At 41.9% G+C, this 24418-nt stretch overlaps 1 protein-coding gene across 4 annotated transcripts in view; it reads left to right on the top strand.

The window, feature by feature from the left end:
- The window catches only part of CHST15 (carbohydrate sulfotransferase 15), a 54292-nt gene extending 39744 nt beyond the window's left edge, over window positions 1-14548 (top strand). For all 4 annotated transcript variants that reach the window (XM_074831482.1, XM_074831480.1, XM_074831483.1 and 1 more), the window contains exons 5-8: window positions 2205-2361; window positions 6479-6635; window positions 9671-9818; window positions 11027-14548. In XM_074831482.1, coding sequence (XP_074687583.1) covers window positions 2205-2361; window positions 6479-6635; window positions 9671-9818; window positions 11027-11217 — 653 coding nt within the window. In that variant the 3' untranslated portion in view covers window positions 11218-14548. The remainder of the gene's footprint in view (window positions 1-2204; window positions 2362-6478; window positions 6636-9670; window positions 9819-11026) is intronic.
- The last annotated feature ends 9870 nt before the right edge of the window (window positions 14549-24418 follow it).

Raw genomic sequence — 24418 nt, 5'->3', positions numbered from 1 at the left:
ATTGTCAGGAGTATGTTTGGCTGCTTCAGGAAATTAAAATTATAAGAGTCAGCAGAGACCAGAATGATGGGTTTTATTTATTTCCCCACCCTTCCCCTTAATTCTTGACAGTCATCTTATTTTGGAAAGATTTGCCTTCCTGAACCCAGGCTCTCCTGGACTGACTGCGTTAGAGCAGCATCTCGAGTCCCTGTTAATGCTTTAGCATGATTTGGGCGTGTGCCTGTGATCTTCCCTTACTTGTGTGCTCCCTGCACATTTTTGGTGGTGGCAGCTGATCCAACTGTAGCAACGTCTGTGGAGTGGTCTGGTCTGTGATGTTAAGAGAATCTGTGCGTTTATGTGTAAATGCTTTGATTTTATTTAGTTCAGATAGCACATGGGTAAGCAGATGTTCTTATGCTCAGGTTTGGTCACTATATATAAGTTAATTGGAATAAATCCAGTAGAGCATCAAATATGGTCAGAGGTCTACAGAGCAGAGAAGTATAAAGGAAAATCAGAAAATCTATTCTAGAGAGGAATAGATGGTTTGATGAGGTCTTAGACTTTAATCTTTGGCATGATTTAGGCAAACATTTTTGAGGGAGCAGTTTAAGCCTGGTCATTCCTGTCATGGAGATGTAGCAGTGACTTTGCAAGGTCGTTCTCATCCCTGGAGTGCACTATTCTGTAAATCCATGCATGCAAGTGCTCATAGCTGTTTGCATTATACCATCTTCTGATAGCGCAGAAATAGCTGCATGATGTTTTTGTGGTACGACTATCTCTTGTCCTATATTTAGTCTTTTGTGTTTCTGCTTCAGCCAGCGTGGGAGTTGGGCTAATTGAGTTTTAATTGACAAGTCAAAGCCCGCTGATGATTAGGCAGTGCTTTGGCTAATTAATTTAGAATGGAAAAGCAGAGCTGTTGTGGACACCCAAATTTAGCCAATGGACCTGATCTCCTTCTGAAAAGAGGCAAAATGAACATGACAGAAGATTAATGTGTTTTCTAACAACTCCCAGACTTTATTAATGAATCACATTATGTTAAGCTGAAATTTGGAGCCAGTACCTTTTTCATGTTGTGTTTTGGCCATCTCTTAAAATCTTTATTGAACTTTCCCAGGAGATAAAAAAAAAAGAAAAGAAAAAGGGAAATCATGTGCAAGTCTGTAAGCCTACAACATTATTATTTTTTCATCTCATTCCTTTTGATTCGAAAAACCTCATTAACAAGAATTGGTTCTCATTAGACTGTCAAAGAACGGAAGTTTCCAAAAAGCTTCTGTATATGTTTCATTAAACAGTAGTGTGCCACATAAATGCCAGTATTACTTAAAAAGACAGGGAAGATTACACAATTCAAAACATTGTATCAGAACATTTATTTAACAGCTGAACCATCAAACACCTTGTTCTGGCAGAGGCGTTACTGATTGTGTTTCTCCCTGTAGCATTACATTCAGAGTAAACTTCTTCAGAAACTCAGGATATCAGAATCTGGCATTTAACCAAATGTGTTATTTATTATTATTTATTAGTTAATAGTTATAATTGATTTAATCTACATGAATAATCATAACTATATAAAAAAGCTCTGATAAAGGATAATTCTCAAAAAGGGATATTTCAAACCGCAGTGACACAATTCAGCTGGTTAGTGCATTTTTTTTTTAATATTTCCCATGTGGTCACCGACTCTCCTGTTTACATTCTTAGCACTATTGATCCACTGGAGTGGTGGTTTCTGCTTTTTTCTTCAGTTTGTGTCAAATTTGTTAGCAAGTTACTTCTCTGAGATCAGGACCATTAAAGCCAACCCTTGGGGTGCTACAGAGAGCACGGCAGATCTTCGGCAGCAACAAGCTCCTGCCTCCTCGCTGGAGGGTGGGCCAAACCCCTGAGCAGTCCATTTCAGCCCAGATGAAATATATTTGCATGTGTTAACCACTAATAGGAAGCAGTGTGGTTAGTGAACAGTTATATTTCAGGTGGAATTACATAAAACCTGCCCTGGCCATCACTATATTGACAAAGGTACAAGGCAATGTCATTGTTCTGGCTCTGGGGAGCATTAGTCAGATCAATTTGCAAGAACTGAGTTATGTTAAAATTAATAGTTAATTTTAATCAGTCTACACCAGTTCAAAATTCAACCAATTTCTACTGCAATACAAAGAATGAAATGAGTTACTAGCAGAGATGCTTTTAATTTCCAGGGGAGGCCAGTGCCTCGACAATGTGGGACAACAACGCTTGGATTTTCTTTTATGACAACAGTAGTGAAGGAGAACCTCCCTTCCTAATCCAGGATTTTATCCATGCCTTCCAGCCGAATGCCAAACTTATCATCATGCTGAGAGACCCTGTTGAAAGGTGAGCAAAGATCATGTTGCTAAAGTACGCAAGAAATTTTTCTTACTATAATAAATTTATTCGCTCTTGCTCTCTTGGGTGCAAATAAATGTTCACATAGTATTTGACAAAGTTACTTGGTTTATGATGAGAACTGCCGAGGGTTTTTATTCTGTGTATTTTGGTATATTTAATTGTGATAGTGTTGTAAAGACGGGCACGTGAGTGTAAATGCCACAGTGAGTGTCATGCACGGACACCTGAGCTACTCTGAAAAAAAGAATTTATACATTGCCAAATGCAATATAACTCCATTACCTGAGCTAATATGCCCTGGTTCTCAGCAGGGCTCACTAGACTGAGTATGGCACTGCATTGACAGGCCTCAGCATAAGTGGTCCCGTGAAGTGCTTCAATTCATGTTAAATATTAAGGTTTGTGTCTTCAAGGGACATACTGTTCAAAATGATTAAAAGATTGCAAATAGCTCCAGAGTCAGCAAATGATACAAACTTTTTTAATCTTAAAAATTATTAGTGCAGCACTCATATAAAGCTTCAGTAGGCAATTTTAGCTTGCACAGCCAACAGCTACCTAGGAGTTCATCCTTGGTCTTTCTGACTTTGTTTGCAGTGAAAGGGCTCAGCTTTTGCAAAGGTGTGGTCTGTTCTTGAATAGTTCTCCATTGTGTTAGCCAGGAATGCCCTTCTTTCCACTTGCATTTCTCTTTCCTCTACAGTCTTCCTCCAGATTTCTGGGGCATTTCTTTCCACTGTGTCCTCTGAAGGAGGATGATCATTATGAGGGTAACAGGGAGGGTGGAGGGGATGCAGGCAGCAGTCCAAAAGGATCAGATCGAGGGGGTGTGAATTCCTTCTCTCTGTAGCTCCATAGGGATGTTCAGAATACTTAGGGATAGGTCAGTGCTTGGGGCAAAGCCCCAGAAACACCCAGGAAGGAGAAGGGGATGAAGATGATGATGGGGACCAGGCTGTGGTGTGAGGTCGGGCACTGGGAGAAGAGCAGGCATGGGGCACTTGTGCAGGCAGCCCGTACCCCCTGCCCGGCCGCTGCCTGGCTGCCCAGAGTGGCTGGGCAGTGGGAAGGGACGAATGTTCCTTGAGGAGCTTCGCCGAGGATAGGACATGGCTACTGCAAAGAGGCAGAGCTGTGAGAGTGCTTCCCATCTCCTGTGTCAGGAAATACAGCTCTCAACTTTTAATGGCATCTCCTGACCTCAGGATTTAACAGATGGTAGTTTTATGTGAGAGTGCTGGCTGAAGTGGCTTCCTCATGTAAATTACTGACAAATTCCCTGATTGCTTTAACCACCTTCTGTAATGTGGGTGTAGCTCTTTGCCAGCTTTAATAAGGGTGAGATAAAAAGTCAGCTTCATCTCCCTTAATATATTTATGATAAATTGGTTTCTTTTTGTTTACGATTCCCTATGCCCTTGTTCCTGATAGCTCATCTGAACTTCAGGAGCAAAAGCAGCCATGGCAAAAGAGGCAGCCAGTGCAGCTCCATTGGTGATGCCGGGCAATGGGGCAGTTGCCTTTCAGTAGCCAGGAGGACGTGGGTGCTGCACAGGGTCTGGGACGGGGTCTGGTCGAACCTGCACAGGGTCTGGTCTATCCCCCAACAGGGGATGTTTGGGGGACATCAAGGTTTGTGATGGTGGGTGTCATTATTTCATTGTAATGGTGGTGATTGAGGGTAACGACTTCAAGTAGCTGGAACAGCTGAAATCCTAATCAGCAAAGGTTTTATTTCCACGCAGATGTCCCCAGAATTAAAAACAGATGGAAAGAAACATGGAAAATCTCAACTGCCCTGCAGAGAGAGAACTTGTCTTCAAGAATGTAGTTTTCCTTAAGATGTCAGCAAGTCTTTAAAATGATGCATTTATTTTAATGGAAGATTAGAAATATTAAGCAGTCATATTAAACCTTTTCAAATAAAATTGCATCCGGGCCCATACAGTATGTGATGCCTTCTGGCTGATTTCCCCGAGCAAGAAGCTTTTCACCTGCTCTGCCAGGAGCAGTTGGTCCTGCCATCCCTGGGACAAGCTGGGCGAGCCCAAGCCTTGTTGATGTACACACTTTTCTGCAAGCAGGAGATACTGTTGTGTGCCTAATTTAGTTGAAGTTGGTTGGCTTTGGCCCTTAGCTTCTCTCCAGCTCACTCTTGTATCTGGCGCTGGTGGGGTGGCTCTCTGGGGGGTGCGGCATGAGGGATCCAAGGTCTGCCATTGCAGAGGGAGTGGACACACGTGGTGTTGTGGTTGTGGTCCTCAAGCACCAGTTGGCATCACTTTGAAATAGGCTGCCCCACCAGTCTGGTCCTGGTACCCTCCTCTGCTCTGAGACAGAATTTTTTCCTTTAAAGAAAGCAGTCTGAAGTGCATTGGACAGACTCTCAAGAACTGGACAAAAATTAGAGTCTTTGTCCTTCTTAGTTGGTGACTCCTATACATAGTACTGAGTGCCTCTGCCTCATCTCCTATAGTGTACTATGATTTTTCTTTTTAAAAGTGTGTAAAAATGGAATTAAAAGCACCCTGAGACAAATGTATCCCTTTCCTTCATTTTTAAATGAACAGAGAGTCTTCATTTGGTTCATATGGGAATTCAAATCCTGTTCTTGCAAAACACTAACATAAATAATGAGTGCAGAGGGGCTATTCCTGTGCTTAAGTGCTTTCCTGGATTAGGGCCTAAACTTTCTAAATTAAATGATGAATTTTTAAGTACCTGTGGAAATCTAGGGAAGTTAAAAAATAATAAAGTAAGTGCAATACAAAAGGTTACTGCAGCAATAAAATGAGACCTAAATAAATCAGCTTTTTAAGTCATGTCTTAGACACCTGTGTTTTTTGAAAGAGGCTGAAAGATACCTAGGTTTGCTGGAATTTTGTCGAGAGGTGGAGGCATTATAGAGGCATAATATTTGTGCTTCAGGCACAGTTGAGGAAGTGACTCCTCAAGTGTTACAAAGTTGTCTCCAAAATCCTGAGGTATTGTTGGGGTTCTGGTCATAGTTTCTAAGCCTAAATATGAAAGAAAGTTAAAATACCATGTTCAGCAGATTTAATACTTATGCCTTGTCAGAGCATTTCCTTTGTCTCTTTGAATCATATTTATCTTGGGAAAGTTTAATCAAGGTTTCAGGGATTAATGCTAACGTAGACATTTTACTTGCCTGTAGGTTTTAGATTGTTTTACCACCCCCCCTGAAAGGGATTTGTATTTAGATAATCTTTTTTAAATGACACAAAGCAATCGCAAAACTTGTGCTAAAAATGTGCAATGAGGGGATAGGTCTCTGCTGTAACTTAGACAAATTCCTGTTGCTGATGGCTTTTACTCAAGCTGCAAACACATGTGAGGCCACGTCCTGCTGTCCTCAAAGTAGAGGTGGGACTGCTTGGGGAACGCAACACTGCAGACTGTAGCACAAATGTGAACCATACACCTAGCTGTAGTATTTCAGATTAAAAAAACCAAGAGGTGAAATGCTGTAAATTGGGAGGTTTTGATGGAAAGTCAACATAGAAACAATATGGGATTGGAGGTGGAGCTTTCTGCAAAAACTAGGAGATCTGGGCCTTTTCCTATTTTTGATGATGTCCAGCTTGGTAATCACATAAAAATCACTCTTTCTAACCCATACCCTTCCTCTATTGGTTTTGATTTCAACTTAAACTTTTGAGATAAGGACTGTTTCTATCCATGGCAGTGTGGAGCACCAAATATAGAGGGGTACCAATGTCAGCTGAGACCAGTTCTTCTCTTCATAGATAACACAAATTGAATCTATAAACACTTGAAAAATTTGCCTTCAGGCAATTTCAGGAGAAAATATTGGCTTGCACAATTACTAGGGTCAGGTTCTCAAGGGATGCTGACCTTGAAAGTGAGGATGATGTTTGGCAACTCCCTGGATTGGATGTTACTCTGAGCCAAAACCTATCAAAATGAATAGAAAATGTGTCACTGGCTGAACAGGCTGTCGGTGAAGCAATGTTACACACATGTACCCTTTCCCTCGATTTATGTAAGTGATTGCCATTGTCATGTAAATAAATCTTTTTTCATTTCCTCTGTCATTTACTTACACGTATCTCATTTGCAGATTGTACTCCGATTATCTGTACTTTGCAAGTGCTAATAAATCTGCAGAAGATTTTCATGAAAAAGTGGCAGAATCACTGCAGCTGTTTGAAAATTGCATGCTGGATTACTCATTGAGAGCCTGTGTCTACAACAACACCCTGAACAATGCCATGCCCGTACGTATTTCCAAGAACATTTGATTCTTTGCTTGTTTAATGATACGTTGTGTCAAGGTTATTAAAATACCAAAATACCGTGCAACTAAGCGTCAAGAAAAAAAACTTTCTCCCTTTTCATTTGCAATAAATTTGACATAAATATATATAAGCATGTAAAAGCTGATGTACTGGCTCAGCTGTGTCCCTAGTCTGTTCCCTGATGAATGCCAACAGTAATAATACAGTCTTCCTATTGTGCAAGTGTATGGAGAGCACATTTAGTGAAGATTACAGTTTAATGTGTAAGCTTTTTGCAGATCTCTCCAAAAAGTAGCTCTGGCAAGGATCTTTGTGGTACAAAATTGCCTCAAAATCAAAATAAATTATGCATTCTTTCTCAAGAAAAGGCTACCAATAACTAGATAAAACCTTTATTTTTTTTTAAATTGTGCACATCAGAAAATGATAAAAGGAAATACAGAAACTGCTGGCAGGGGAATGGATAAGTATTACAGGCTTAGTATTCCAAAATTCACATTTTCAGTGTAGAACTGCAAATTTTGCTTGAGGGGGGAGAATAATATGGAAAAGATTGACTTGAAGTATCACGTCTGGCCAGTTTGCCATTCAATCCTCTTTTATTTGCTCAGGCTGTAAAGGACTCAGAGGGAATACTTCCCTCCTTTGTCTCCGGGGTGAAGTTACTGCCTCCTCCATTCGACAAAATAACCATAAAAGAGTGTATTGTGCAAGCTTGCACCCCACAGCAGTAGGGCAAAGACGACATTCCTCTTACTTACCTTGGCAGGTAGACTGGAGCTGCTCGTCTTTGATGATGGCCTCCAGGACCTCCACAGACACGCGTTGCTGCCAGGCAGTATCACAGTATTTATCAGCCATCTGCTTGCGCAAATCCATTTCTTTCAGTGTGGGGAGAGAAAAGCAGAGAGAGAACCAGAAGGAAAGATTTTCCTCTTATCTTCGTCCTCGGGGTGCAGAACCAATCTTCATTTGTTGTCTTAGGCAACCCCCTGAAGAAGATACTTTTGAAAATTAACAGAGGATGCCTCTTCCCAGAGAGCCACAAGCAGGTGTTCGTAATAAAACACAAATGCCAACTGTGCTCCTCAATGGGCTTTTTTAGCTGCTTCTTCAGCCAAGTTGCTAAAGTCTGTTATGTGCATGGTCTGCTATATATTGAAAAAGTAGGGATTATTTTCCCTGGTGAGCTCATTAGATTGCTACTTGTGCAACTGCACCAGAAGAATTTTGTTTTGCTATTTGTTAATATATTCCTGAAACAAGAGAGGTGTCATAGACATTGTTGCTGCTGATAGATGCTAACCTGTAAAGAAAGGGGTGTTTGTCAGCTTATTCTCACTTAGAATCAGTGAAAAGCATATTACCCGGAGAAAGGCATGCCGAGCCAGGGTGAGCAAACTGAAAGTGCAGAAATTAATCTAATGGAGAGGAGAATGGCTTGGGAAACTCAACTGATGCCTTCGATGTATAGGGGGAAGCGCTGGAGCTTTATGGAAGGACACAATCTGGTTCAGATGAACAGCAATGAAAAAGAAAGAAGTCAATACAACACACTGTATAGGAAAGAAAATCAAGGTTCTCGCTGTTCCCAAGAAAAAAAGAAACTTGCAGGGACATATTAGTTAAAATTATGGGTACATATTATTTAAAATTCTTCCTTCTGGTCAAAAGCTTTAAAAAAAGATTCTAAGCCCGTGTGGGAAAGTGCTGCAACCCCAAACTATACCATGCAGCCAATGGTTGCCTTTCAGTCATCTCCATCTCCCAGGAGAAAGAAAAGCAAAACCCACCACTGAGCCCGTTTGCCCCAGTGTTCAGTGAAGTGGGGCATAGACTGAGGGCTGGAATGCTGCGCTGCCAGTAGGCTGATGTTTTAATCAAATAAGATGTTTCAAATTGTTGTGTAGCACATGAAGAAGTCTGCTAAATATGGAGGCTTATTGTTATAAGCAGCCAAAGATGCACATCAAAATCATACATTATGATAATAATGACTTAGCAGTAATTCAAAATATGACTTATTTTACTGGAATTTAGGTATCAATGTAGGTCACATGAGTCGGTGTAAGAAGCAAAAGACTATTGTTATCTGACTTCATTGGTTCTGCGGTAATGCGACTTGAAGATGTTAAGTCTCTTTTATGAAAGATGCTTATGACTTGGGATTCATGTTCCTCTTTTCTGAGCCTGAAGGGATTTAGAAAAATATTTATAAGCACAGTTGGAGGTTGGACTTTTAAGAACACCAGACTACCCTTCTTGTGTTTCAACTTGTTATGTAAAATTGAGGAGGGAAGAAAAACAGAGATTAGGTCAGGACAGGCTGAAAAACTGCCTTTTCACATCTCTGGTCTAACATAGTCTGGCACTCTCATTGCGTACTCAGACAATGCACCATTAACACTGTCTAGCAGCCCCTTTTACTGCAGCTTAGATCTAAATCTAATTATTGTAATCAGAGGATACAAGCAAATACGCCCCGATCTAATTCCTGACACTGAATCAGAATATTTATACTACTCATGGCAGCGTGGTCTGGTGCAGCTGATACCTAAGGTGATACAAGCAGCCTTAGGGCCTGGAGAAGGTAGCATCTTCCCTTCCACTGCTGTTCATCCAGGGGCTGAAAGCCTTCAGTGACTCCACGAAGGCTGGGTCATCCCAGGCATGGAGGACCATGGAGGTGAGGTGGCTGAGCATCCTTCTACATATGGTTGTCTCTGTGCAATGCTTATATGTAGACCTGGGGCTGATGCAGCAAGTGCAAAGCCAAGCCCTTAGTAAAATGACATCTCTAACCAGTAGAAAGCCCATTTGCGAAGATTTCCTTAAGCTGCACTGAAAACAAGAGGAAGATTGAAAAATGTTCAGATATTGTCTTTTTATGAGTCCTCAAGGGAACATAATTGGGATTTTTGCCCAGAAGACAGAGATGAACATTGGTTTGTTACTGCTAGAAGTGTTGTAAGATGAATGATTTTTTTTTTCTTTTGGGTTTTTTGTGCTTATAGGTAAGGTTACAAGTCGGACTCTATGTTGTGTATCTTTTGGACTGGCTGACAGTTTTTGACAAAGATCAGATACTCGTTCTTCGCTTGGAGGATCATGCATCAAATGTGAAATACACCATGCACATGGTGTTCCAGTTTCTGGATCTGGGTACGTGTCTTCTGGCTGTTTTGAGATAAGTGCAAAAAATCATTATTATCCTTCTTCTAGGTCATTTTTGCTTTATTAAGAGACAAAACAGAAGCATGGGAATCTGTCTTGAAGGATGCATTAATCTTGTTGCCTGGAGTCAGGCAAAATTAAAATTCCCAAATTCCCATAGAAAGGCTAGTGTTAGAAGATCATAATAAGACTATATCAAGAAAAAAATAAACCCATTCAGAGTGTAGGGATTTATCTTGCCATACAGAAGCCAGTCCTGCTTCTGAAGGCAGTCAGGGCTTGTTTGTCATGGGCTTACATAGGTGCAAGAGCTATCCCACAGAATTTAAACAAATTGTAAGTGCTATCATGGTGTGTGTGCTGCTGCCAGCATGCACCAATCCAGAATCTAAATCTGAGTATGATGAAAGGTTGTGTTTCTAGCCGGGGAGAAGGGGGGAATTGTGTTTTTGCTGTGTTGATTGAGACATCTGTTGCTAATCCTCGGAGAAACGCTGGCAGACAAAATGTTGCCCAATGTTGATTTGACAGTAGCAAGAGGATGAAAATGTGGCTGCAAAATAGTCTGGCTGGTCCAGACACTGGTCTAGATGATGAGAAAGTTTGAATGTAGCAGATTGAACAGATGAAGAGCTTGGCATCTTCTTCCTGAATATGGTTTATGCTGGAAAAGTCTGTGGGTTTTTATCTTGCTGAAGTACATTGTCAAGGAATTCCAGTTATTTCTGGAATAGGGGCACCACTATACCTGTGTGCCACTTTGATCCCACTGACAGCCTCCAAAACAAACAACAAAAGGGCTTACATGAGTGAGGCTTGTGGTATTTCTACCAGGTATTAGACAACTCACTTCATAAAAAAACAGTATAAAATAATTGCAACTCCAGAATAGACAGGAAGTTATATTTAATGTCATAGTTGTTTTCTGAAAACAAATTTTTTCCTCCAGAAATGATTTATGCTGCTTGTTGTAGAGATGATTAATTAATGTGAAAGGAAAACATATTATTTCCATATTTAGTAACAGTGATTTATTTTACTAATCTAAGCCTGTATTCAATACTCTGAAACATCATCTCTGCTAACACAAATTCCATTTGTCTTCCCCTGGCAAACCTCCTGATTTAGTCATTTGTCTTCTTTAGCATGGGCCTTTTTGGTGAAATATTTTAAGATAATATTCTATTTTTCCACAGGACCTCTGAGTGAGAAACAAGAAGCTCTGATTACAAAGAGTCCTGCATCAAACACTAGACGACCTGAAGACAGAAGTCTGGGACCTATGTTACCAACAACGAAGGCAATTTTAAGAGATTTCTATAGGCCTTTTAATACAAAACTGGCACAAGTTCTTTTTGATGATGCTTTTTTATGGAAGAGGACATAATATGTAAATTTAGTGCCACAAATACAGTGCTTAAAGGAGTTTTTATTTTTTTAAATTCTATTTTTGTGCGTGGATATTTACATTTTTCCCATTCCAAAGAGAAGCCGATTGATGAGCTGAGACTCTCACCTTCAGTCAGCACACTTCATGACAGTTATACCACATTTTCCTTGTGAGAATGTAAAGCATCTTGCTTATCAGTTTATTGCAACTTCTTTTACCCCAGCAAAAGAATAGAGTGGAAAAGCATTAGTACAAAGATGATGTCTTACACTCTCCATGGGGATGTTGAAGTTTAACCTTCTCTAAGATGCTGCAACACAGAATTAGCGTCAGTTTCCTACAATTACACTTATAATCTCATTTTCAATATATGTTATTCATTCATTTTTTCAAACTATCAATGTCATTTAGTCATTAAAATTTTTAATTGAATTCAATGTAAAATTTTGTTTCTCTTTGTCAGCATATTCATGAATGGTCTTCACTCACACTAAGGTTTTTAAGTTTCCTTAATTCTGAAACAAAGATAAAGGATAATTGCATTTACATAAATTTCCAAGTCTAATTTATATATTCAGATAAATGGACTTTCCTAGCCACAGTTCTTGTGAAAGAAAATTTTATATTCCAGGTAAGAATGGATGACTGAAATCTAAACAACAGGCCACATTTAGTATTTGTAAAACAAATCCATTGTCTTACATATTTTTTCATGTAAATACGAATACGTATCATTTATTCATATCACTCACATATTTTCCCAGGAAACCACTAATGGGCTTGATGTCAAGTCCATTGCTGGCCATGGAGAGCTTTTATGAGGTTTTCTGTTAGGTTCTACACAATTACTCTTCTCCATTGCAAAGAAATACGCATTTTAAAATCAATATAAAATCTTGTTATTAAATGCATAAATGGACAGGATGCACAGTATCTTGCATCCTCATAGAAAGGATGTGTTACCTAATGAATTAGTTGCACGTTATGCATTTCCCTCTTCAGGAAAGATGTCTACATCTAATTAAAAAGGTTGAGATATGCAGACTTGAGAAAAAAACATTTTGAAAGTTATGGAAAAACTTTGAACCAATCTAAAGTTTTTTATTTGACTGAAATGGCCAGATTTCTCTATACATGTGCAGTAATTCCATATTTGGTTTCAAACACTCCTGGTTAGAGTCACTGTCAGCTACAGTCTGCAGTCTTCCTGCAGGTGGAACTGGCTGGCTAGGGACTTTTTTAAGAGACAAATGAAAATGCTTCCTGTTGATAATTACCTTTGAAGGGCTACAATGATTGTTTTTTTCCTGAATGCATGTTGAGTAGGTCAAATGAAGATGGTGTCTAGCTAGCAGGTATCAAAAGCCCAAAGCATCATCTCTAATTGGCTTCACATGCCCTTTCGACCCTTATGGTCAACCCACAATACAGCTTACTGATGGATTCACAAATACATTTACAAATGCCAAGGGTAACTATTCACCGTCCTCCTCCATGGGGACATGTTATTCACCTCCTGTGTTTCTAAATTGAGAATTAATGCTGAAAACTTCATGAATCCTGAACATTTCACACGTGAACATGATGGATGACATGTGAGATTTTTTTGTAACAAAAATCCATTTCTAGGTTCTTTGCCAACTGGTAATGCACTGTTTAAAAAGGATTCAGTCTGGTGTTGGAAAGCCTAAAATAAGTAATTTAGGGAAGCAGTTCTAGACAACCAGAATGGATTAGTTCTAGTTCAGAAATGCTTACAGACCAAAAATGGTTAGAGAACTGAGAATGGGCTATTTTAGCAGTACAAAAACAGTATCATGGCAGCATAAATCAGAAAATCAGAATGAATTCACCACTGTTTGCAAATGTAAATTTTTCAGTCAACAGTTTACTTACACTAAAGATTTCTGCCAGCTGTGCTCTGAATTAGAGTCAACACTGTAACTCTATACAGAATGTTTGCTAACCTGATCTGCCATGGTCAAATATTTCCATTTAGTTGTCAGCTACCACCATGATCTTTCCAGCCCTAAAAGCTAATGAATTATCTTTTAGCATGAGCATTAATTCCATGAATAAATCATACACACTAGTTTGTGCCACACTGATGTATGGTGCTAAACTCTAATTTCTGCCTGCAGACTCATGCAGTCCACCAGTGGTTGGGGAGATTCTCTCTACCCTTTGCCTATGTATATAATCTAAAACAAAACATGCTTCATGGCCAGAATTTCTGCTTTAGGCTGAATTATACCCAGCACCCTGCTAGATTGAGGTCTTACCTAGTTCTGACTCAGAGGAAGGAGAAAGGTTGAAGGTTCCCTGTACGATGGTGGACAGTCCTGACCATAAGATCCAACAGAGAGCAGGTGGTCTAGAGAAGGGACTATAGCTATAGGTGATCTGTTAGGAGCCTGTGGTCCTTCTGAAAGTGAAGTTTCCAGTGAGGCTGTTTTTATGTCTTCATCTCTTTCATGAGCTCCGAAATATCTCTTGATTCAGTGCATTGCAACCTTATACTGTTGGGTTGTGGCATGACTAAACATCAAAAAGTAGCAAATTAACTGTCAAGAGGGCATCTTGGAGGTAAGGATGTTGATCTCTAGTCCCGACTGTAAAAATAGTATTGATCTGGTGATTCAGAATAAAATAAAATAGCATTTGATTTTCTTGAGTGATGTGACGGTGCTGGGTGTCAGGCCCCTCTTCTTCAGCCACAGAGCAGACAGCGTACCACTGCCATTCAGTGGCTTCGCTCCACCTCACAGCAAATCTCTACATAGGGTAAGCTCACCTCAAGTTCTTCCAGTTCCCTTTACCCTTCTGTTGACAATTCTAGCTATGAAAGTATTCAATATTATTATTATTCACTGTAGCACTGAGCTGACCTACATCCCCAGAACAGTAATTTGCTAAGAAATTGGACTTACTATCAAGACAATATATTTTCATGTTTGCCAAAGTGTAGCAGTGGCTCTTTGCAAAGACCTCAGAAAATGTGTCTTGTACTGTGTTTCCACTCTTATCTCTGCTGAACAAAAGTAATCAGGCAAACATGCAGCTTTCCTGAGTGCAAAGGCACTGAGGAAAGGGTTGGTTCCAAATGTTCTCGCTGCTACTGCAGAAGAATGTGAAATGTGTTTTCTGTAAGACCTTGTGTGTTTGGGCCAAGCATCTCAGCTGCCTGGAAGAAGCACAGTAAAAACAAAGGATGTCCTGCTAAGAAAAACAGGCACCGGTTTACATGGAAAATGGTATGTTGTTATCTGTTGAGTCCAGTGCACAGACTTGTATGCTTCAGCTTAATAAACTGAAGATAAACAGTGAAGTTGTCACAGTTCTGAATATATCTTTCTGCCAGGAGGTTAATCCATCTTCCAGCTAAGCCAAACTGAAGGCACAACAGTGTCACAAAAAGTTAATCCTGCTAGATACCCCTAACACAGGCATGTTTAATGAGGCACTTCATGAGCAGCTGTATTTTTCTAACAAAAATTATTGTGTTGCACTACCATCTTGTGGTCACCAGGGGCAATACTTAATGCCGTGGACATACATACATTTTCTTCTATTTTGAAAAAAGGCAGGTGCAAAAAGAAAAAATAATTTCCATTACTTTTCAGATGCCCACAGGAATATATTTTCCAGTGCAGCCCAGGAGTTGTGTATCCTACAGAGAAGTGCTGACTCTGCACAGCCCCAGCATCATAGAATCACAGAATCGTTTAGGTTAGAAAAGACCTTTAATTTCATTGAGTCCAACCGATAACCTAGTACTGCCAAGGCCACCAATAAATCATGTCTCTAAGCACCACATCTACACATCTTTTAAATACCTCCAGGGATGGTGACTCTACCACTTCCCTGGGCAGCCTGTTCCAGTACTTGACCGCCCTTTCTGTGTAGAAATTTTTCCTAATATCTAACCTAAACCTCCCCTTGTGCAACTTGAGGTTGATTCCTTTTGTCCTATCGCTTGTTACTGGGGAGAAGAGACCAACCCCCCACCTCATCACAACCTCATCCTTGAGGCCCCTCCCGGGGAGCTGCCGTGGGCTCCTGCGTGCACTGCAGTCCCCCACAGGGATTTGCCAGCACCTGCACAGGCCGTCATGCAGCACTGACCTCTGCACTGAGGGAATTTGTTGGGTCATGTTATTCTAGTAGTGGTTCTAGTTATTAATAAGTACACAGCTCAGAGCAGCTACCAAACTGCTGTCAGGCGATGGCGTGGGAAACCCAGTTTGCAGAGATGCTGCTAAGGGCTTTGATCCACACTTCTGTCCGTTCCAGCCCTCTGCTTGCATCGGAGGAACAATGTCATCAGCGGCTGAGGCTGGGGACATGCTCGCCTCCGCCGATTTCGGCAGAGTTCTGCTGGGGACCGCTGTTTTAAGTCACAGCTTCTGTGAAAACTCTGCCAGCTCTCTGCGCTGCCTCAAGCAATAGAAAGGCCCTTAAAATGATTGCCAGCATGGCAGGGACTTAATGGACTGCCAGGCTGAAAGCTGCCATTGAAAATTAGAGGCCTGCTGTGTATGTATTAAGTCACAATTAGCAGAAAATAGGGTTTGGAAGAGACACAAATAGTTATCAATGTATCACATTTCAGGGGAAAGATGCACTTTCCGTCCCTCACCCTCGTCCTTTCTGAGTATCCGTTTGCTGGATGAAAAATCTGCCCCTTTGAGGAGGTGTAGGTGTGTTGGTGCCTCCACAGCGGGGCAGGGGCTGCTTACATCCCCAGGCTGTGCCAGGGCAGAGAGGCACTGGGAGCTCCGTAGGTGTCCATCTGCCTTCTCCTGGTATCACCCACCAAATGTACTTTTCTTCAATGACGTCTGCAGGAAGAGGAGGTAAGATTTGTGTGCACATCTGTATCACGATGACAGTGTTTTGACTCCCCTGATGCTCACAGGGGTGAGAAGTCCCAGGCCCATGACATGACCAGTTCATCATCTCCGGTCCCTGGAGAAACAAGCCCCAATGACTCCCTTCCTCCCTCCTGAAGAGTCATGCCCTTCGTCTTCAGTTTGACTCCCCAACCCAGAGGCAGGATCCCACACACTGCAACGCTCCCCATTCCCTGCCTCCCCAGCTGCTCGCTCTCCTGTGGCTGTGGGTCACAGGCATGGAAAATCTAGGGGAAAAATGATGAAAATAGAACTCTAAGAGCTTTAAAATTTCTGTTTAGTTACTGAAGTAGCAGCTGCTGCAGTAACAGCTTACTACTGTATGTCAGCGGTTGCACTGCAAAGCTGCTGCACAGGACATCTTCCCCAAGGAAAGCACAGCCAAACACTGTCATTTACTGTCAAAAAGGGGTGTGTGGGGGGTCAGAATAATTCACAGTTCTTTCCTCAGTCTGAGTATGTCTCACACACTTACAAGATGCTCTCTACTAATGAATGGGAACAAGGAAAGGGAAGGTTTGTGCTGGTACTCGGAGCACTGCAGTGGAAGAACAGCCTCAGAGTAGCTCCCAAAACTTTATTTTAGGCTACAGAGGCCTAAGCCACACATGACTTGCAAATAACTTGAGGTTTAGCTTTTGGTGAAGCTAAGACCAGTGCATCCTGATTGTTGAATGTGTTGGGTTTCTCAGAGACCAAAGATTTGGGGCTGTCTGCATCACACATGTACTGAGACGTCATTCATCAGTGACTGCTCACAGTTTAGCCAATGAAGCTGGATCTTCTTCCACAGTGAAATTTTGAAAAAAGTGTTTGTAGGAAAAAAAAAAAAAGTGTTTAAAACTTCAGTGCTTATTTTTTTGTTTTATAAACTTGTTGAACATATCTGTAAGTCAGACAAGTGCACAATATCATTTAGATCATTCACAGCTTTTCCGTCTTCCCAGCTCAGCCTTTGTGGTAACACACAGAGTGTGTATATTTATTTATACGTATCACTCTGGGCCTGAATTGACTTTATTTAAGTGGCTTTGCTTTCTCAGGTCCTCTATGAGAAGAGTGATTAGCAACTCCCCACTTGGGGGACAGCCACACTGCCATTAAATAGGCATTAAAGCAGAAATACACTCGGATATCTCTAGCCAAGCTATCCCAGGCCTGAAAGAAGCCAAGGGTTTCCCTCTGTGCTGTTCTGCCCAGGTGGCCCCAGTTGCCTGGGTGGTTAATTGGGTCTACACACATTAACTCCTTCTCTAGTATGTTGAAATCGGAGATAGAAAGCAATGAAAACTGCTGTCTGTTTGGGCAGTGTGGAACTACAGCAGGGTGAGGAGGCCAAGGCTGCGATACACATCTCCAGAAAGGGATGGAGGAAGGGGGAAAATAAGAAAGAAATCCTGCAGTTGAGTCAAATGAATTCCTAGAGAGGTGAGACAAATCAATTTGGCAAATTTGCGAGGAAGAAAGTAAACCCGAGGAAGGTAGCCAAAAAATCAAATAAATCAGACAGAGAAATAAGCAGAAAGAGATGTACAGCTGTCAGATGAAAAGAAGATGGATTTTTTGACCATCTGAAAAGGCTAAGGAAAGAAAAGTTATGATATAACCTGGGGAAACTCTGTTGGTTTGACTGGAAAGGTATAGACTGAGCCCACCACAAACTTGGCTTTTCTTGTGTGTTGCTCTGGGAGGTCTAACCTCAGTCAGGAGGAACAAGAGCAGGATCCACAGAAATGTGAGTCCCTCGCCTCCCTCTGCCCAGCTCGTTCAAGAGTCCAACACTTCATTTACACTTTGGAAGGAGCAAATTATATTAAAGAGAATAGAACAATTATTGAGGGGAAAGGCCTAAAATAAAAACAGGAGCTACTTCTCTGGATTAGGAGTTTGAAAGAGAAGCTAAATGCTGCACTTAAGAGAAGAGGGTTGGCATTAGATTTCTCAGATATTCCCTATCCCTGCCCACAGGCTCTGGATGGGAGGACCTGTCCTAGGCAGGACTCTGGACTAGGAGGTGTGTAATAGATGGCAAAACTATAATATGCCTTTTATTTTAGGCTCTGTTTGTGCCAAACCACATTGGTGATTTTAGGATGTGGGGTGTGACGTTGCTGACAGAGGCAATGTGGGTCAGGAGCAGAGAGGTGGGGTGCAGCACAGCCCTTGCCAAAATCCAGCTGCCTGCAGCGTGTTTGCACATCGACACCCCATCCCCTGCAGCTTTGAGGGGTCACCAGGCATTTATTTTCCAGGAGTGTAGGAACAGCAAGAAATGAAACGTGATTAGGCCAGCAGCATACCACGAGAGGGCAGGGCATAGCTGGAAATTCAGCTGCAGCAGGAAAGGCTGGTGTGCAATGGCCAGACCCAGCTCCTGCATGGCCACAAATTCCAATTGTGGCAGCATTGCCACAGAGAAGGACACCTGGGAGGTAGCAAAAGGAGGGTCACGTCTGACAGTGGCTGCAGCCAGGTGGGCAAAACCTGCTGCCCTGGCTCACAGCCTAGGAGAGGTCCACTCACAAAAAGCTTTTATAGGAGAGTTCCCCAGAATCGCACTGAGTGGTGTAGGAAAAGTGGTTCTCATGCTGCATAACACAGATGCATACATAACTCAGTGTAACTCAACATAACTCACACATAACATAACTCAACATAACTCAATGTAACTCATATGTAACTCAACACAACTCATACTTAGCACAGCTCAACATAGCTCAACATAACACAAAGAGCACTGGGAGAATTAAGCAAAAGAACCGAAATGTGCCCAGCAGTACAATTGACATGCACCATGGCATTGATGCTATTCACGTAGAGTCATTGGCATCACGATCTCCCCGTTTCCTGCATGAGCCTACCAGGACTGGGGTAGCCCCACACCTTCAAATTCACTCCCATCCATGTTGCCGAATACAAATCCCTTCTCAAACCTCCGTGCAACTAATATGGATTTTGAAGGCACCAAATGAAAATCCCACTTCCTTATTGCAACAGGCAAACATAAGCCCAGCTTCTTTGTGTTTATTATTTCAGTGCATTATTTAGCTATCCTGTAAACAGGGGAGGTTCAGACTGGACATTAGGAAAAAAATTTTCACAGAAAGAGTGGTCAGAGAGTGGAATAGACTGCCCAGGGAGGGGGTGGAGTCACCATCCCTGGATGTGTTTAAGGGTCATTTAGATGAGATGTTGGTGGATGTGGTGTAGGGGAGAACTTTGTAGAGTAGGGCTGATGGTTGGACTCAATGACCCCAAGGGTCTTTTCCAACCTGAATGATTCTGTGATTTTGTGATCATGGTATATCAGGAAAAGGACCTACGAACAATTCACCCTCACTGAAAAATCTTTCTCTGATACTTGCATGCTAAGCAGCCAGGTCAGCATTTATTGCATCATTAAACAATATTTGCTAAGTTCTGCGTTGCCTCACAGTGATATTACCAAACTGAGTGGTGTTGAAGCATCTTTTGCTTCAGTAGTACTATCAAAACATGAAAAAAGTCTCTTAGACTGAAAAAAACCACCCTATATTTATATGACACCTTCCAAACAGGCGCGTATGAGTCAGTCCTTGACGGTGCTGTGTCATATGGCCCAGGGTGAATCCTGGAACAATTTTTCCCAACCTAAAGATAAGTGTGCATGACGTCTGGCCTGATTCAAGAGTGAACATAAGCCTTTCTGAAACTGGATTACAAAGTGTATTCGCTTCAGCAGGTGGTGCTGCAGAACAGTCCTGCCCTAACTGTGTCTGCTTTTGTAATACTGTATTTGAGAAGTACTGAATTTATACTTTACATTAAGCTGATTTTCAACAGTTTTCCTTTCTTTTATATGTGCTACAGAAGTGTATATTACTTAATGAACACCCTGATAGGTACGTGTTGCTGTGTAATTAAAGGCTGGGGGGCTGAAGGCAGCACAGCATGAGCCAAGGCAGGTATTTGAAACAGAACAATAATTCAGCAAGCAATCAAAATCCTGAGCTTCTGAAGCTAGAAGGTTCAAAGCACTTGGACTAGCATAAGTGTACTAACACAAGTATGATAAAACTTCAGGAGGCAGAAGCTGTAGGTGTCCGGCACCACAGGAGGCAGGATTTGCTGAAGTTAACTGCGAAGCCAGGAAATTGGAAATTTTAACACCAGAGTTCAGGAACTGAAGTGCTGGAGAACTGGAGAAGTTGGGACAGAGAGAGAGATGAAAGGCTCCAAGTGCAGCCCTAATAGGGGTGGGGGGAAGTTGATTTATTTTAGAGAGACTGTGGCTTGTGCCAGAGTGATTTGGTCCTCCAACTGTAAAAGGAACGAACTAGTGAGAAGTGTTCACTGTACATTGTTGTCTTGCAAGGTATCTAAGAAATCTTAGACAGTAAATCTTTAAAATTTAAAAAGTGCCCTCAGCTGTGGGTGTTTAAAAATCTGTTGCTGCTTTTAGGACGACTTTTTTGAAGAGTTGCATATTCTCCATTGTTCACATTTTCTTTACTTTCAAGAATGCTCCATCAAGGATTTGCACCAGACAATAAAATACTCAGCCCATGGTTGTAGTCATCAGACCTAAAGCAAAGGAAGATGATCTTGCAGCTAATGCTCTTCCCTGGGACCTAGAAGATTTTAGTGACTGTGTCATCCCCAGACCCCCATCAGATCCTGAGGAAGTGCTAACAGGACAGACCTGGGCTTGCCTTGCCTGGCAAACATCAGGAGGCAAACCAGCCATGTTGGCTTTTATTACACCTAAACTAATATTCCCCCTGAGAGGAAAAGATCACCAGAAGTTCTTTGTCTCATGAGGTAACCTGACAATGGAAGAAAAAAAGAAGGCTACTTAGGAAACCCAGCCTGTGGATGGGCAGGAGACCATACGTAGTTCCTGGTGGGAAGAGTGGACTGTCTTAGAGAGGTTGGCAGGGCTTGCATGCAGGAATGGGGAGAAATTCCTCTGCTGCAAGGAACCAGCCTGGTATTTGCTTGAGCTTGGTTGCTTTAAAAGGACAAGGCAAAAGGGAATATGAGGAATGCGACATTAGAATAAATATTTTGAACAATATCCTAAGATTTTTTTAATACGTGGAACTTTTCACAAAGCTCTGTGGAGGTAGCCAGAAACTGGTTGTCTCTAAAGCCAAGAACCAAAAAAATATTGGTTTTTTTTATAATTTTCTATACTTTGAAACATGCACATTGTTCAGGTAGTGTAATTTTGCATGCTTCTCCTCTATAGCCATCCCCTCTCTTTCCTGACAAACAGTTAAAGTAGATCCTCACTGCATTTCAAAAATAGATGTCTTCTATCTCACTGGGGCTATGGCAAAAAAGAGGGGAATTTTCTGTACTAATAGTTTTGAAGATCAGAAATCCATAAATTACACAAAACACCGAAACAGTTTCCATTTCCACAGCAAATACCAAGTTCCAGGCTTTCAGATAGCATAGTTAGTGCTGTGATTAGCAACATCAGTTACCAGTGCAGTTGCCTCAGGTTTCCTCTGTGACATCTTTGCAGTATTAACATAGATACTTTGCAATATTAACATAGATACAGGACCTTTCAGCATTACGTTATGCAGTCTTTTAAGAGGCCTTCCAATTGCCATGATATTACGATATCAACCATGTGCTTAAAAAGAAAAAACTCTTAACTTACTGGAAGATTTTACAATATATTATGAGTCTTACCATGAAGAAACACCACATTTTTATTTAGCCCCATTCAGGCCTGGTTTTCCTAACATGTTTGTCCTACTTTTCCCCAGAGCGACTGATTTCTAGACACATGCTGCAGATTTTCTGCTCTGCAGCTCATACAAGTCCCCAGAATAAGCTGAGCTGGTTCCTGATTATCCTCAAAGCATTTGCAAACTAGCCCAGCTTTAATGAGCAGATGTAACACAAACAACACAGGTTTGCAGGTTAGGCTGATGCAAATACATGCCCCATGCCTTTCTTCAAGATGCCACTTGAAAAAATCTTCAGTGTAATGAATATCCCCTAAATAAAGTGTAAATTGTCTTTAGACACAAACCCAGGATTACTGAGCCCAAAGGTGAATGTGAACACTCCTGACAGTGCCACATGGCTGCAAGAAAGCCAGGCTGGATGCCTGGACACGAACCTGGATTTGCTACATCACACCACATTTTGATGCAGTCTTTTCCTGCACTCTGTAACACATCAAGAGGAATATTAAAGTATAAATATTTTCTCCCTGAATTACAGTCCTTCAAACTTATTCTGTGTTTAGGATAAGGGAAATGTATACGTTGAGATGCAAGCCCAGAGTATATTACACAAGAAAAGCACCTCTGAGTGAGTCACAATAGGAAACTTAGATGCCTAAAATGTACATGCAGTTATGTTCACTGCAGTTTAAAAATAAGTTAACGTGCTTAAAGCCAATTTGAATAGGACTGTAAGGGGCAGCAATGCTTATTTCCAGCATCTACTATCTTGTTTTTATGATTTATAGAATATATTTGGGAAAAGAATTGTTTTCAGGTTGTTCCATCATGAAAATTAGGTGAAACCCACCCCTGTATTGCTTGTGGAGATGAAGCACTGCATCTGGTTTGCATATTGGAAATCTTCACCTTCTTGAGGTGTGCAAGGCAGCCTAAGGGAAGCAAAAACCACCTTGCATCCTCCCGTGCAACGGGCACCGCGCTCCTTGGCGAGAGATGGAAACGAAAGAAGAGGCATTACTTTCAGCCTGCTCGTCTAATCCAAACAGTCGCTTTTGCAGCATGTTTTTTCTCAGCAAAGGGAAAATCCATTTGGCTGGTGTCATTTCCTCAAAGCACCAGCTATTTGCAGTCCTTTTGCATTTGCAGGCTTTATGGCACTTGTGCGATGGGCGGTTGGGTTTCAAGGCACTCTTACAAGAGGCGGCAGATACAGAGCATGCCACAGGTCGATCCTGTCTTGAATCATAACCACATTAGCTGTCCCCATGCAGTCACAGCTGAGACTTACGCACCTCAAGCTGATTTTTTTCCTCTCCATTTGCACATGATGCTCCAGTTAAACACTTGCCACCCACCACCCCAACTGGTGGAGAGAGAAGTGGGACCTGGGAACAGCAAGGGCTGAGTGGGGCTGAGGGGCTCCACATTGACCATCCCCTCCCTAGCCTAAACGTGAGCTAGTTCTTGCTCTGGCAGTCCCAGCCTGGAGCTCTGCTGGGGAGGGGGAGAGTAGCAGGAAGGTTTCCACCAGAGGCAAGCTGTGGAAATGCTTTGGAGCAGGGCTCTGTGCAGACAAAACATCAACTCAGCTGGCTGGCAGCCCCTGCAGTAAGGATTTTGTTGCTTGGTCTGAGGCCAGTACTAATGGGGACTTAATGGAGGAAGGTCCTCACACTGTTACTCCTCTCTCTGGAGCAAGGGCAAAGCAAGCAAAACTAGAGTCAAAACCTGAGCAGAGTATCTATCTAGAACTGTCAGGGATCTAGCAGCAAATCTGTCATTTCTGCTCCAGTACATTCGTCAGCTACCTGTCTCTGATTATTGTGTGTCCAGATCAACCTGCAGAGAAGCATAGTTCTGTTACTTCAAAGGCTTTCTTACTGGCTAAGGATTAAACGAAAATTCAATCAAAAGAACAAGACAGTATTTCAACTGCAACCACTTGAAGTTCCACTCTGAAAATAAAGGCTACACAAAATAGCATTTCAGACTTTGCAGTAAAAAATGAAAAAATGCAATACAGTCACAGTAAAATAAGGAAAAAGAAGATTCCTCTATATGCCACCCCTAGAGACACAAGCAGTAAGGACCGAAGTGCCGGTATCTGCAGTGTCTGCTTCTGCCCTCTAATATATTTATGCATGCTGGGATGTACTTTGTGGCAATGTATCTTCTTGGCCCTGTAATTATTGCTTATGAAATAATTCTACTGGCAATCCACTGAAAGGAATAAAATCCTCCCCTGCCCTTTCTGAGCACAGGTCGGTAAAACCCAGCAGACAGAACCAGAGGGTGAGTTTCCAAGGGCTAGGAGCAGGAGCTACAGTACTCCGTGATTGTCAGCCTGGCTGTTATACATGCACAAGTCCTGTCTTGGGTAAGAGATGATGTCACTGCATCAGCATGCACATCCTTCCTGGAGATAAGCCCCAGATGCACACCATGGGGTATGCGAGGTGGATGCACAGGGACAGCAGGACAAGGTGGGGCAGTGCCAAAGAGAGAACAGAAGCTCCTGGGAAGCTCTCCCAAGCTCTGACCTGGGCCTCCTCTGGGTATTTCTCTGCGAGGGTGGGATGGCACGAAGCCCGTTCC

Source organism: Strix aluco, chromosome 7, assembly GCF_031877795.1.
Source record: "Strix aluco isolate bStrAlu1 chromosome 7, bStrAlu1.hap1, whole genome shotgun sequence".
Lineage (NCBI taxonomy): Eukaryota > Metazoa > Chordata > Aves > Strigiformes > Strigidae > Strix > Strix aluco.
Note: the sequence above shows the minus strand (reverse complement) of the source record. Positions and strands in the feature narration are given on the sequence as shown.